A 13523-nucleotide genomic window follows, 5' to 3' on the forward strand; every position below is an offset into this window, starting at 1 on the left:
CAATCTCCTGCACCGCACAGATTTATGTACCTACGAGGCAGGAAGGCAGAGCCTTAAATTTAATCAAAAGAAATATCTCACTGGTGGCAAACTGATAAATTATTTACACAAGGGTTCAATCGGCCTGGAAAGGAAATCTGGGCCTGACAGTCTGGCAGCCTCAGGAAAAAAATGTACCATCATGGCTTCTCTAAATTCCTTCTTGACCCCAAATCACCTTTATCAAAACGTTTAATCCTGCACAGTTAAAGCTAGAAAAGCAAGGCGGACAGAACACGAGGAAGGACATCGACTCTGAGGCACGAGGTGGGCAGGTTTTCCCGTGGCTGGTTCTCTGCCCCCACCCCCGCCGGGTGGCACTCGGGAAAAAGAGGCCACCCACAGCCACGCAGAGGAAGGACATCGACTCTGAGGCACGAGGTGGGCAGGTTTTCCCGTGGCTGGTTCTCTGCCCCCACCCCCGCCGGGTGGCACTGGGGCAGTAGGGTCCCACATGTCCCACCCACAGCCACGCAGAGGAAGGACATCGACTCTCTGAGGCACGAGGTGGGCAGGTTTTCCCGTGGCTGGTTCTCTGCCCCCACCCCCGCCGGGTGGCACTGGGGCAGTAGGGTCCCACATGTCCCACCCACAGCCACGCAGAGGCACGCCAACACGAATGAATGCGACCTTGTTTCCAGCTGCACCAGCTTTCCGAGGCTCACAATACAGGACATGGAAGAAAAGGAGACCAGGTCTAGGGGTGTCTCCCTCAAAGGTCTAGAAATTTAGTAACACTCCCGTTGTTTCATTGCAGATGACACATCAGCCTCTATCACGCAGAGCACTCGAGGGCCTGCAGAACGCAGTGAAGTGGTGTGTGTTTAGCTCCGCGATGTTCCCAAGGACCCTGATTTACAGTGAGGGCCAGGCCTCCTTGCACACAAACACCTGAGCATGTTTTGTGCCAACTCTGGGAGGCAGCGTGAGGCCGGCCTCCCTCCCTCCCCTGTCACCCGCCGCAGCCTCCAGAGAGCGGAGCAGCACGCCACCCGCCCCGGAGCACGCAGTGTCACCGCGCAGACGGCACGGCCCCGACCGCGCCGGCGAGCCCTCCCGGCACTCCCTTACCTTAGGCTCCACTCTGAACAGGCGCACCCGCTAACAGGAGGAAGCGGCAAAATTTTAAACCTTTTTATCATACTTAAAACTGACTGCAACCGTCTTGACATTCAAAACAGAAAATACTAAGTATTCGTTGCTGTGGTTCCGCTTCCTGAACGCAGGCGAAAGAGCCCACTCCGTCGGCGTGAACGTCTCCTTTCTAGGATGCGGCTGGCACAGCCCGATCCCTCCCTACCAACCAGCCCCAATGGGGCCCCACCGACACCGGTGCACCCACACCTTTTCTTAAGCACCCGACAATCTAGAAACACCGCGCCAGCCTCTTGAACTGCATCTCTCCTTCAAAACATTGCCTTGCAGATCCGTTCCTGAAATCCCACGGACTCCCAGCACGTGTCTCGGACTAACGATGTCCACCTGGACGACTGCCCCTCCTGTGCTAGCGCTCTCCTCGCGCGGCCACCCTCCAGCCATCCCGAGAAGGTGGCTTCGCAACTCCATCCTGATTCTACTGTCATTTTTGGATCTGTGATCATGTCCCTGTATGTAAATGCTGCCTGCCTTACATGGTAATGCCTCTTCCAGATGCCATGGGAGAGATCTGCCCCGACAGAAATTCAGATTAAAAATAATAACAGACCCTACTTTCAAAGATTCCATTTACTGCCAGCTAGCATGAACCAGCTGGAGCCTACCAAGTTAAACTAATAAAGCTAGCAGTGAATCAACTCTCAGCACTCCCCAAAATTGCCAATCATACCAAATGGAATAAGCATACAATATCTTGAAATATTAAACCCATACTCTGAAAGACCGTATCTTCTCATGTAGTATTTCTTTCAAAGGAAGAACGTAATTAAAACAGCAAAGCTTGCTCCGTGAAGAACACAGTCGGTTAATCAGAATTTATCTGGTTGCATCCTCTTTTAAATAAATGGACCCAGCAAAAAGCCAAAGCATGAAGTCAAACCCAGGAGATGGTCAGACATAGGTAAGTCAGAAAGGCGTTCTTTTAAATTTGAATGTTGCTGGTTCTCCACCTTCCAGATGCCAGTGATGTCAAGTCTTCTGAGATGTTACCTGTCGTAGATGTGTGTGTTGTCACATGCGGACTGAAAGTCAGTCTGCACCGCACACGCCCATAAGCACCTGGGGGGTGTCGCTAAGATCCTGGAGTGCCCCCTTCAAAGTCCTCAAAGAAGCGAGTTTCTACTGACAACAGTAGCCATCTCAACTGTCTTTTTTTTTTTTTTTAAGATTTTATTTATTTATTTGACAGAGATAGAGACAGCCAGCGAGAGAGGGAACACAAGCAGGGGGGAGTGGGAGAGGAAGAAGCAGGCTCCCAGCGGAGGAGCCTGATGTGGGGCTCGATCCCATAACGCCGGGATCACACCCTGAGCCAAAGGCAGACGCTTAACCGCTGTGCCACCCAGGCGCCCCCTCAACTGTCTTTAAAGGGATACACCATGGAAATATCTCTCGGTTCCTCACCCTAGCCCCAAAGGCACTGTCCCCTCGCGAGAAAGGCTCCTGAGCGTTTATATAACCATCAACAGGTAACAAACCTCACGGAGGAAAAAGCAAAGCCCTCAGGCATGGATCAAAATCACCACCAAGAAACTGCCTTCTGAAGAATGGGGTCCGGTTACTGACCCACAAGTTAGACTCTGCTGCCCCTAAGACACGGGGGAGGGACATGGTCCCCACCACTCAGTCATCCCACGACTGTGGGCAGCAGCAGAAATGACCCGCGGGCACAGTTCCAGGCACCAACAGATTCATTTCTGGCTGTTCTCTTAGAATATAAATAAGTACGAGAATCCCTAATTCCAGATCAGGAGGATAAACAGTCCACAGGTGAAATCCCAAGCAGGCAGGGCTCACTGGGGGCCCTGAGCCACTTGGTCCCACGAGGCAGAATCTCAACAGGAAGGGCGAAGACCACAAAGGCTCTCAGGGGCCGCGAGGCCACCGCCACCCGCCTGCTGTGAGGTCGCACCCTGTAGAGAATTCCAGAGCCTGCCCACCACACAATGCGGAACGGAAAAGCACCTCCATAAACACCCCAAATTTCTAATCTTCCACTACAATTATGACATCTTCAAACAGGCTAAGGAGCAAGGCTGAAGGGAATGGGTCTTCGGGTGGTTCACGAGAGAACGTAAGATCTTAAAAGACAGTCTGACACAGTTACCACAGTCCACACCACTGTTCTCTAACCATGAACCTAGAAGATACAAGCAGCAAAACGCACCGCAACCGGCGGCCGGCCCCTAAGAAGAACCTGAGCTTTGCATCAAAGACAAAGCGCGTCCTGGGCGCCATCCTTTCAACGCTGAGTGCTTTCTTCTCAACTGTTTGAAAACTGAAGACGGAGAAATAGCTCTAACTAGTTGAGATTGCAGGAAAGTTACTGAAAATATATTTCCTGTGCAAAAGAAAAACCATGATTTAAGAGTAACATGAGAAATGCTTTCAGTGTCGAAAGACTGTGGGGGGAATCTCAGGCCAAATGAGTAAGAGACCGTCCAGCCCAGAGCCTGGCCGCCTTCACACACAAAAAAGGACATGTCCACCGAGCCAGCAGGGAGGGTGCAGGGAAGAGCGTCCAGCCACCGAGGGACGTGGGCTGACGGTCCACAAAAACCTCCGCTTGGACTCAAAGGCTGTTTGAAACCAAGGAATTGAAGCTTCCCTGTAAGAAAGAAAGAGAAAAGCAAATAAAGAGCACTTACCCTCGGCTGCCAGTTCTCGTATTGCTTCTGCAAATTCGCACCGATGGTTTCCAGAGCTTTCTGAGGCCCCATCGACAGAGGATCTGAAGAAGCAATAAAAAGCAGAAAGTTCGTTACCCTTTCATTTCCTCCACTGCTGAGCCTGTCCCTCACAGTTTCCTCTTCCATCACTCACTTCAGAGTCACCTTGGACCCACAACTAGGGGTTCTCCGTGTTTAACCAGATGTAGGGAACTGCTATGCCCCCAAACAGGACAAAATGCCACACCTGTTCACCTTTCTAGAGAAAAGTGGTTTGGTCAGACTCGCTGGCCCCATGAAGTTTCCTCTCCTGCCCGTGCTTGTCACTCAGCCCCGTGGTCGCCCGGCACTTGTCCTGCTTCGTTCCTGTGTTCCTTGCAGGCTGTGTGCGGTGGGCCACGGGCCTGGCAGGGGCCTCTGTGCAAAGCAGGCCACAGTGAGGGCCGCACAGTGCTTCCGTCGTGCAAAGAACCAGGAGGAAGACGGAAGGACCAAGGCGACGCGTCCTAAGTAACTTCTGTCTGTGCTGGCTCTTCCCGTGTGTTTGTGGCTTACCCACTCATTTCGGGAGTGGCTTCTAGGGCAAGTAACTCTAACCAGCAATTTCTCAAACTTACTTGGCCTCAACACATCTCTGCACTCTTTAAAAATATGAAGAACCCCGAACAACTTTTAAGTGGTTGTATCTATTGGTATTTGCTGTATTCAAACTCAAGATGAGAAATTTAAAAAATATTTCTTTATTCATTCACTTAAAAGTAATGACAAACCCATTACATTTGAACATAAATACTTATTATGAAAAATTAGACAAAAAAATTAATGAGTTAGTACTGTTCTACTTTTTTTGCAAATTTCTTTAATACCTGGTTTAACACATCTGTGTCTACATTCATCCATTACAAAACATGGTTCCCGCCGACACAGAGGAGGAAAATCCCACCTCACACACAGACATCACTGGAAAGGAGAGGCCACTTTAAACTGCCTTCTGAGACAGTCATGCTATCTTCTTCGATGCCACACCCAAACCCAACACGTGGTAGCTTCTTGAAGACTGTCTGGAACGTAGAGCCTGAAACCACAGCAATGAACCCATACTCCAGGGCATTAAAACCCACTGGTCTAGCACGCACTTTGAACAGATCCTCTCCCCGCGGATGACTCTGTGTCATCAGCACGGGTCATCTGTAAAATACTGGTTCACTAAGCTACGTGGATCTTCTGGATCTTGTTCTCCAATATCTCTAATTTCATCACGGGCAACAAACACTTCCAGCTGTTTTCCTTAAAGTGCCAGCTCGCTTTGTTCATTTTCCAGAAAATGCCTGCCAAATGCCCAAGGCCCATCAGCTGCTCCTCCAGGCAAAAAAGATGTGCCATGAGAAGAGCAGCTAGTTCGGCTCAGGACTCATCCACCAAGAGAAGCCCTTCCTCCCTGCGACCAGGACCCGCCACTCGGCAGCCCCCTTCATCACGCGTCTTACGGATGTGTGTCCAAAGGCAGCATCCATCCGTAAGACTGTGTCAGTGCTGAGCCAGAGCGCCAAAACACCTTCCCGGAACTGTTTTCATGGCCCTTGTTTTCGACATGCTAACACTAATTCTGCCCCAACTTCCCCAAAGTATCCCTCTCAAATACTGCCTTCCACACAGGTAAGGATATCAGCTAATCTCCGCCCTTCTCCCCCTGCTCTCCAGACACCCCAGGGCCGATCCCATTGTGGCGACAACGTACAACCACTCTCTGCAGAAGTGGAATGGCTCCCAAGAAAACAACTTCAAGGGACCAGGGGACAATAACGTTCATGTCATCGGAGTCTCACGATGAGAAAAGTAGGTGCAGAGCTCAAAAGCAGTTGAAGATATAATGCTTGACAACTTCCCAAATTTGGCAAAAGACGTAAACTTATAGATTCGAGAAGGTCACTGAACCACGACCAGGATTAACCCAAGAAAATCTATATCCAGACACATCATAATCAAATTGCTAAAAACAAAAGACAAAAAAAAAAGAAAAGTCCTTAGAGAAAAATCAGTTCACAAAGGATCAGGAATGAGAGAGTCTCTGGATTTCCCAACAATCCTGAAAGCTGGATAGAATAGAGCAGTGCCTTCAAATCGTCCATGAAAATAACAGCAACCTGATACTCAAGTCTGAGGGTTTTAAAATAGAGGTCTTTTCAAACAGGCAAACACTCACAAAATCTGTCCCGTGTTCCTGTTCTTCAGAAATAAAGCACAAAGGAAGACAATGAAGGACCCAGGAAAAGAAAGAGACGGAGAAACCACAAGACATCCGTGAACCATATCCAGAGACGAAGCCAGCCCAACAGGAGCTAGGGGGGTGTTTTTTTAAGAACAAATAGATAATTTGAGCCCTGGAATAACTACTGATAGCACTTGACAGGTGTACTGGAATACAGGTAAGAAAATGAACTCATAAGTTCACAAAAAAGTTAACAAAAGTAACTGGCAAATGTGTAATTATGGGGGAAAACTCACATACACAGACAAGAAAGGAACCAATCAGATACCCGCTCTGGGAAGGGCAGAGAAAAGACACAGCTTTCTCTTATTATGCTCTTTAGTACTGTGGGATTTTCAAGCTATATGCACATATTACTTTGATTTTTAAAAAAAAAAGAATTACAAAATTAAGTAACAGGGTTTTAGAATTGGAAAGGACCTTTATCACCAGTGCACCAAAGTCATGGAGGACTTTTCACGATACAGATGCCAGGCCCTACCCTGGAGAGTCCAATTCACTAACTTCAGAAGAGCCCAGTCAGCTAATGAGCACCTCTGGCTGAGGGAAACCTAATGAAAATTGGGCTGTAATTAACTTATCTGGAAGAAGTATGGTAAATTTGTTTCAATCCGTACGTAACTAAAGAAATTAGATGTTCATCTTCATCTCTCTCTATTCTGGTAGGAACCGAGTGCTAAGGTCTCAAAAGAATTATAATGACCTCAATCAACTCCGCTGTAATCTAAATCACAAGCCTGGCAAGAGATACAAATAAATCAGAATCTGAAAAATAAAAATTCAGGGCCACCGAAGAACATAAACAAAGCAAAGGGAAGCAGAAAACCGCATCAACAAACAGAAACCATTCTAGCAGCCATGCCTTGTACTCGAGCCTGGAAGAGCCAGTGCAAGAGCTGGTGTGCGTTTATCCACACCTGCGTGCGGCCCCCACGCGGTCAGTGCCTATGGCTAGAATCTACGCTTAAGAGAATGGAAATGGTTTCTTCTGTAAAAAGATAAAAGGCCTGTCCAGGAACCACACTGATCGGCAGCAGCTCCTAGGTGTGCCCTCGGAAGAACCACAACACAGGGAGGGAGGGAGTCCCACCAGTCCCTGAGTGGGGGGGAGCACCAGAGCCAGCCCTCCTCCTTGGACTTCTCCCCTTGGAAAGCCCAGGCCCTCCAGCCCCACACCATCCTCTCCCATGTCCCCAAAGACAGCATGCGGAATATCTGCCAGAGCGGGAGGGCCCCTGCCACGACTCCCTGGGCACTCTGCCGCCAGTCCAGCAGTCCCTCACTAGTCATGGCCGCCTGATAGCAGCACCCATCTTCCTTCCCTGATCTGGATCAAAATCCCTGCCTTCCCACCGGGGGATCAGGGGCAGCCACTGGCCACTCATCAGGCAGAGATCAACCGAGTGGGGCTGTCACATCCCATCCACTGCGAACCCCCGTGGCCAATTAACTGCACGGTTTCCTCCCAAGGGTATGACTAAGAGTGGGGCAGGGAGAGAGGAGAGGGAGCAGGAAGAGGGGAAAACCAGGACAAGGGAAACGGCACATTTACTACCACACTCACTACAATGAGCTAAGCCGTGAAATCAACAAAGCCAAGTTCCTGGTGGGCGGTGCTGACAGTCTGATCCATCTGATGAGGGTCAGGTGGCCGGAACGCAGGTCTGAGACCCGAGTGCCCTCTGAATTAGACATTTCTCCTCTAACGCCCTCATGCATTTCTACCGAATGAATGAAGTGGGTGGGCAGGTGGGTGGAAGGAAGAGGAGACAGTAAACGGCATTTGTGTAAAATTTTAGCTTTGCATCAATCTTCCTGCAAGCTTTTCAGCATAAGCCCCCTGTATCTCCTGGTGCACAGAACTTCATGTTGACGGGAACTGCAGCCAGCCTACCCCACGCACGGCACAGGAGAGAAGCTCAAGTCCCAAGTGGTCAGATGACTCGGTCAAGGTCACAGAGGCTGGCAATGGCACTGGCAGTCAGCCAACCTGAAAGACCTCCGCGTTCTCTCCACTCTTCCTTCAGAAGAGCCCGTGAGCCACCATCAACTACTACTGTGCTGGTCACTACCACAGCACCTGGTGCCAGCACCGAGGACACTCTCCCTCCTCCTAGATAGGTTCCGGAAGATTCTGAGAAGGGCTCTGCTGACCTGGTGTCCTCTCCACCAGCCTGAAGACGAGCACAGGTGAATGTTTTTAAAACAATTCTGTGAGGTCACTCCTCCCCGGAAAAGCCTGCATTATGCCACCACTTGCATAACGTGAAAATGAGCAAGACTAACTTATGCTGTCGGGGTGCAGGCCAGGGGCAGGGCGGGCTGTGAGATGGCAAGAGACGGGGCTGGACTGGGGGGCTGCTGAGGCTGCTTCTTGACCTACAATGGGTCAGTCTGGGAAGAGCTGTCAAACTCCACACCGGGGTCCGCACACCTTTCCGTATGTATGCTACCCTTCAGAACAAAGGGTGCCTGGTGGCTCAGTCGGTCTGACTTTGGCTCAGGTCCTGCTCCCAGGATCCTGGATGGAGCCCCGCGTCGGCCTCCCTGCTCCTCCAGAGTCTGTCTCTCTGCCTCTGCCCCTCCCCCTGCTCGTGCTCTCTCTGTCTCTGAAATGAATAAATAAAACACTTAAAAAAAAACAAAAATTAAAAAATGGGCAGAGCTCACTGCTCAAAGAACGTCTGTTCCTCTTTGTAGCTTGTATTAATGCGGACATTTCATAGGTATCTGTTAATTGACTTACTGACTGAGTACTGCCTACTGGATCAAGTACAAATTTCTCTGTATGGCATTCAAGGACTCTGCCACTAATTAGCTGTGTAACCTTGAGCAGCTAATTTTGATTGAGAAAATAATCATGGCAAAGGGCCACTTTGAAATCAGAAGTGGTTTGTAATGGCTCTGTACTGTACCAGCCACAATCCCCACACGTATTTTACCATTAGAGGCGTACACAGTGGAAGGCACTTCTTCCCACTGAGGCGAGGGCAGAGCGGGGAGCCCCTGGTGGTACCCCCATGGCAGCGAGGCTCTGGCTCATGGCCGGTCACGGCCCTCCCAGTGCCTGTGGGTCCCAGGACAGGAGCCATCATCCGACAGAAGCCTTGTCTACACTGCAGCCCAGTCCTAATCATTCAGCCTCGCCCTCCCCCTCCCCTGCACAGCCACAAAATAGCTGGTGTTCCTGTGTCGTCTCCCACTACGCACTCGGAGCTGGGAGAATCTTCCACAGAGCTGAGGGGATGGCTGGGACCCCGCCGCTCACACAAGGCACTCTGCATACAGGGGCAGGGGAGGCTCCGAGCGCTTACACAAGCCTCCTTCGGGGGACAGACAGATACTACTAGGAGAGGCCAGTGCAACCGGACAGAGAAAACAGTCTGGACCACAGGCCCGGCGATGCACTAGGCTCACGGCAGGGGGTGCCCCCGCCACCCGACACCCGGGGGCCGGGCCTGTGCTCCAAGGGCTCTGCCCCCACAGCTGGGTCCCTTCTCCTCCTCGGGGCCTTGGCTCTCACCTCCCCTGCAAAGCCCCCTCTCTCCACACGGCCTGCTGTGAGTCGTCCACCCACAGCATTTTTTGAGGCTGCTCCTGTCACAGGCTCCTTTCTTGTGTGCTTACACGGAAGTTTCCCCCTCACAGACATCTGTGGACCACCCTGACTGATGGGTCAACCCCGAGTTTGCTGTAACCATCGAGGGACAAGGCCTGGGGCAGGGCTCCATCAACTCCAGGACGTGCGAAGACGGTCACTCTGTCTGCAGTTCATCTGCGCTGCGTCCCGCAGTGCCCACGTTGGGGGGGGGGGTTGGGGGGGGAGGCTTTCCTCTGAGGAGTAAGAGGAAAACACAGCTAGGTGCCTCCCTAACATTTCCTTAGGATTCCAGCATTTCCCAGCACCTGGCAAACCTCCAGCCTTCTCACCTCTGATGATACATGGCTACCATTAATGAGCACATAAAAAATCTCTCAGCTAAATCAGACCTCCTCCCGTTCAGCACTCAGCCCATCTACCGCGGCTCTCAGACACAGCTACTTCTCCGAGACGTATGGGCACTCGCGGTTCTTCAGCACCGGTGTTTTCAGCATTACGCTGTAGCATTTAATGCCGGGCCGTAAAACAAAACAGCCTCTCCCCTGCTTGTCTGAGAAGAGCTGAGTGTCACTTCCATGAAATAAAACAGCATCTTATTACGTGGCAGAGTGGAGGGGCAGGGGCGGGGGAAAGGGGTGTTGACAGCCAGCGTGCTGCAAGCGCCCGTGCACCAGAGCCTTCCCTGCGCCAGGGGTGCAATGGGGGCCGCGGGTGAGGCTGTGCACTTGTGAGCGGCACGGTGAACCTTCTCCTTGCTTGTTCGGGCAACAACGATTCCTGTCACCATCAGAAAACCTAAAGGGCCACTTCCCGAACATGGACAGATCCATTCTCGGAGTCTCTCCTGTGTGTGCTGGCAGTGCCCACCCAGGGACACAAAAATAGACTGAAAAATAAGAGTCTGCCCATTTGTCAAGCCACCTGCACCCCTCATCCCTGAGGTCAGAGCGGTTTCAACTAGCACGGACCGTCTCTGCTGCTCTGATGTGTGTGTCTGCAGCCAAAAAGCCATCAACGTGCAACCCACCCCACCCCTGGCACAGAGACCCCCACACTCACAGGCCTTGGGTAAAGCACAGGAGACTCGGTTGTCACCTGACACAGGTAATGTCTACTTGGGATGAGAAACATCTAGCACTCTCCTCTCAGACATCCGCCAGAGACCTCCAGCCGACAGAGCAGCTGCCCCGCTAGACTGGCACGCGCTGTGACGGGTGCACGACGCAGGCCCCGCTCCCCTCGCTCCTGAGAGAGGACACGGGGCAGAGGAGAAGCAGACGCAGGGAGCACCTGCGGTTCCCACTCAGCCCTGCAGCGGGTGGGGTGTCAGGCAGGGGGAAGGGCCCGGGGTCGGCCGCAGGGTCTCTGCACTGAGCCGTGTCCACCCTCCCAGTGAACCCTCTCCCCAGCCAGGAGGTAAGTGCCATCGCTGCTCCACTGCACAGATGAGGAAACTAAGGCCCCAAACCATGAAGCAGCTTGCTGACGTGAACGGCTGGGAGGAATAAAGCCAGGGTCTTATGAACGCAAAACCTTCGGGTTTCTGGTGACGGAGCGCAAAGCCAGAGAGGGGACACAACGTGGACACTGGCTGCCTTCTGAATAGGAGCGCCCTTCAGCCACAGCTGCACGGCCCCTGCAGGGGGTCTTCCTTGCGACTTCTTCCCCAGCCATGACACACTCGGACATTCACATCCTGAAAAAGGCAGAAGCAACCCACCTCGGGTCGGGGTGTCCTTGTCCTGCCAGCCAAGCCGCTCCACAGCTTTCACCGCCTGAAAGCTCGCATCACCACTCGTCCCCACACACCCAGGGCGTGGGCTCTGCTCCTCTTTCTCTGGTCACTGCTCGTTCTGGGCTGGTGACCTCCCCAACCCCCTTCTCCGACCACCTAGGCCGTTCTAGCTGTCCCCTGGAAGCTACAAGTTGCTCTGCTCCCAACACCCAGGAGCACTGGCCTCCCGCAAAACCACCCCACCATCTCCACGACTGGGCCCCAACTCTCAGTCCCAGCAGCCGCTATCATCATGCCTACAGCACTTGCTGAAATGCTAGACCTCTTCCTGAGCAAGCCTAGAGCCACCGGGTGAGGCCGGGCGAGGCGGGCCGCCGCTCCCGGCTGAGGGGTGGCTCCCGGGAGCCACCCAGTGCCATCAGGGGCTCGGAGCTTGTCCACGGGAAGGGAAGAGGCATCTCGGTGGAGGGGCTGGGGACCCGGCGGGGAGCAGGACACACACCTGCAGGGGAAACGGCAGGATACAGGAGTCTGAAGATACAGACAGCAGGGATGAGAAGCTGTCTCACACAGCATAAATGATACCAAGTAACCATATCAAGGCTGTCAAAGGAGGGAGTTACAAATATGGGAAAGTCCTGTTGGACTGGAAAGGAAGCGGTTCTTAACCTTTACCGACAGTACAGAAATACAGATGTGAACGTGTATACACAGAGAGACACGTGTGCACACGCACGCATGAAGGAGAGAGGGAGCAACGAGACACTGGTTCCCATGAGAACATCAGCACCCAGATCCCAGTTTCTAAATCTGGATGCTGCTGACGGGAACTGGGCTCCTGGGAGGTGTGGTCCGTGCCAGGACGGGGCAGAAAGCACAAGCTGGAAGTAAGGACTACTCAGGGAACAACGACACGAGACAAGGGCCACACAAGCCAGTGGGAACAGGGCTGGCTGGCTAACCGGGAACATCATGACAAGCAGCGGTGACACTGGACTGTAACCCACTGAATGAAAAAGGAAACCGTGATTTCACACCGAATACATTCAAAGTCTGATGAGGAATATTCGCACAGCTACGCACCTCTTCCCAAAACTCGTCATTACTTAGAGGGGAAGGGGGCGTTCGGAGCGCGGAGTTCCGGCAGCACCTGCTTCATCAAGCGGTAAGCAAGTTAGTTGCATAACCAGTAACGGGATAAGTCTACCCATTTGCCACCTGACACACGCGCCACGGGAGGAGGCCAGATCTCTTCTGGGACACTCCTGCTAATCCTAAGGAACAGAGGGGCGTTCTACCAAACGCAGCCTGTGATCCTCTGGGTGTCAGGGTCATGGGGTCAAGGAAAGACTGAGGACCTGGTCCGGTTTGGATGGGACTAAAGCCAGGGCAACGCACGATGCTGAGCCAGGTCCCTGTGCCACAGACAGCATCCTGGGACAGGTGGCGCGCCTGAATGCACCCACGGCCACCCCTCGCGGTGAGGGCCCCCCAGTGCGGTGACAGTCACCCTCGCGGTGACGGCCACGCTGGGATCAAGCCTGCAGGAATCGCGATAACTGACAGGAGGTGGAGCAGCGTGGCCGGAGCTTACTCTCGTACAGAGCAGGAAAAAGATCCTTAGCTCTGTGCTTGCAGCTTTGGAATTTGTTTTTTCAAAATAAAATTTAAAACATGCACTGGTAGATACCACTGCAAATTTGCCAAATCAAATCTCCAGGATTCTTCTTTCTCTTATTCCATACTGTTAAAATCACCATCAGAAGGGCCAGCTCCAATCACTTTTGAAATAAAGGCTAAATACAAAATCTTTAACTTGGAAAAAGGTATATGCCCTTTTGAAACCAAATCCACTTAAATTAGTACAGAGTAGATTACATTCCTAAAGTGCAGAGAAATTTTAAAAACACGGTATAAAAAAATCTATTCATTTCCTGGATTTTTTTCATGGCAAGAAGGAAGTAAGGAATCTCTTTTATTTTCACTGACATCGTCCCATATACACCCATCAAAGAGACTGTGTGAGGTGTGAGGGGGGCTCTTGATTTCTTGAGG

The 13523-nt window shown here is 52.0% G+C and overlaps 1 protein-coding gene across 4 annotated transcripts in view; it reads right to left on the bottom strand.

The window, feature by feature from the left end:
* RPTOR (regulatory associated protein of MTOR complex 1) overlaps positions 1–13523 on the bottom strand; it is a 338061-nt gene that overhangs the window by 253214 nt on the left and 71324 nt on the right. For all 4 annotated transcript variants that reach the window (XM_040640059.1, XM_040640061.1, XM_040640057.1 and 1 more), the window contains exon 3: positions 3843–3925. In XM_040640059.1, coding sequence (XP_040495993.1) covers positions 3843–3925 — 83 coding nt within the window. The remainder of the gene's footprint in view (positions 1–3842; positions 3926–13523) is intronic.

Source organism: Ursus maritimus, unplaced genomic scaffold (assembly GCF_017311325.1).
Source record: "Ursus maritimus isolate PB19 unplaced genomic scaffold, ASM1731132v1 scaffold_24, whole genome shotgun sequence".
NCBI classification, from domain to species: Eukaryota; Metazoa; Chordata; class Mammalia; order Carnivora; family Ursidae; genus Ursus; species Ursus maritimus.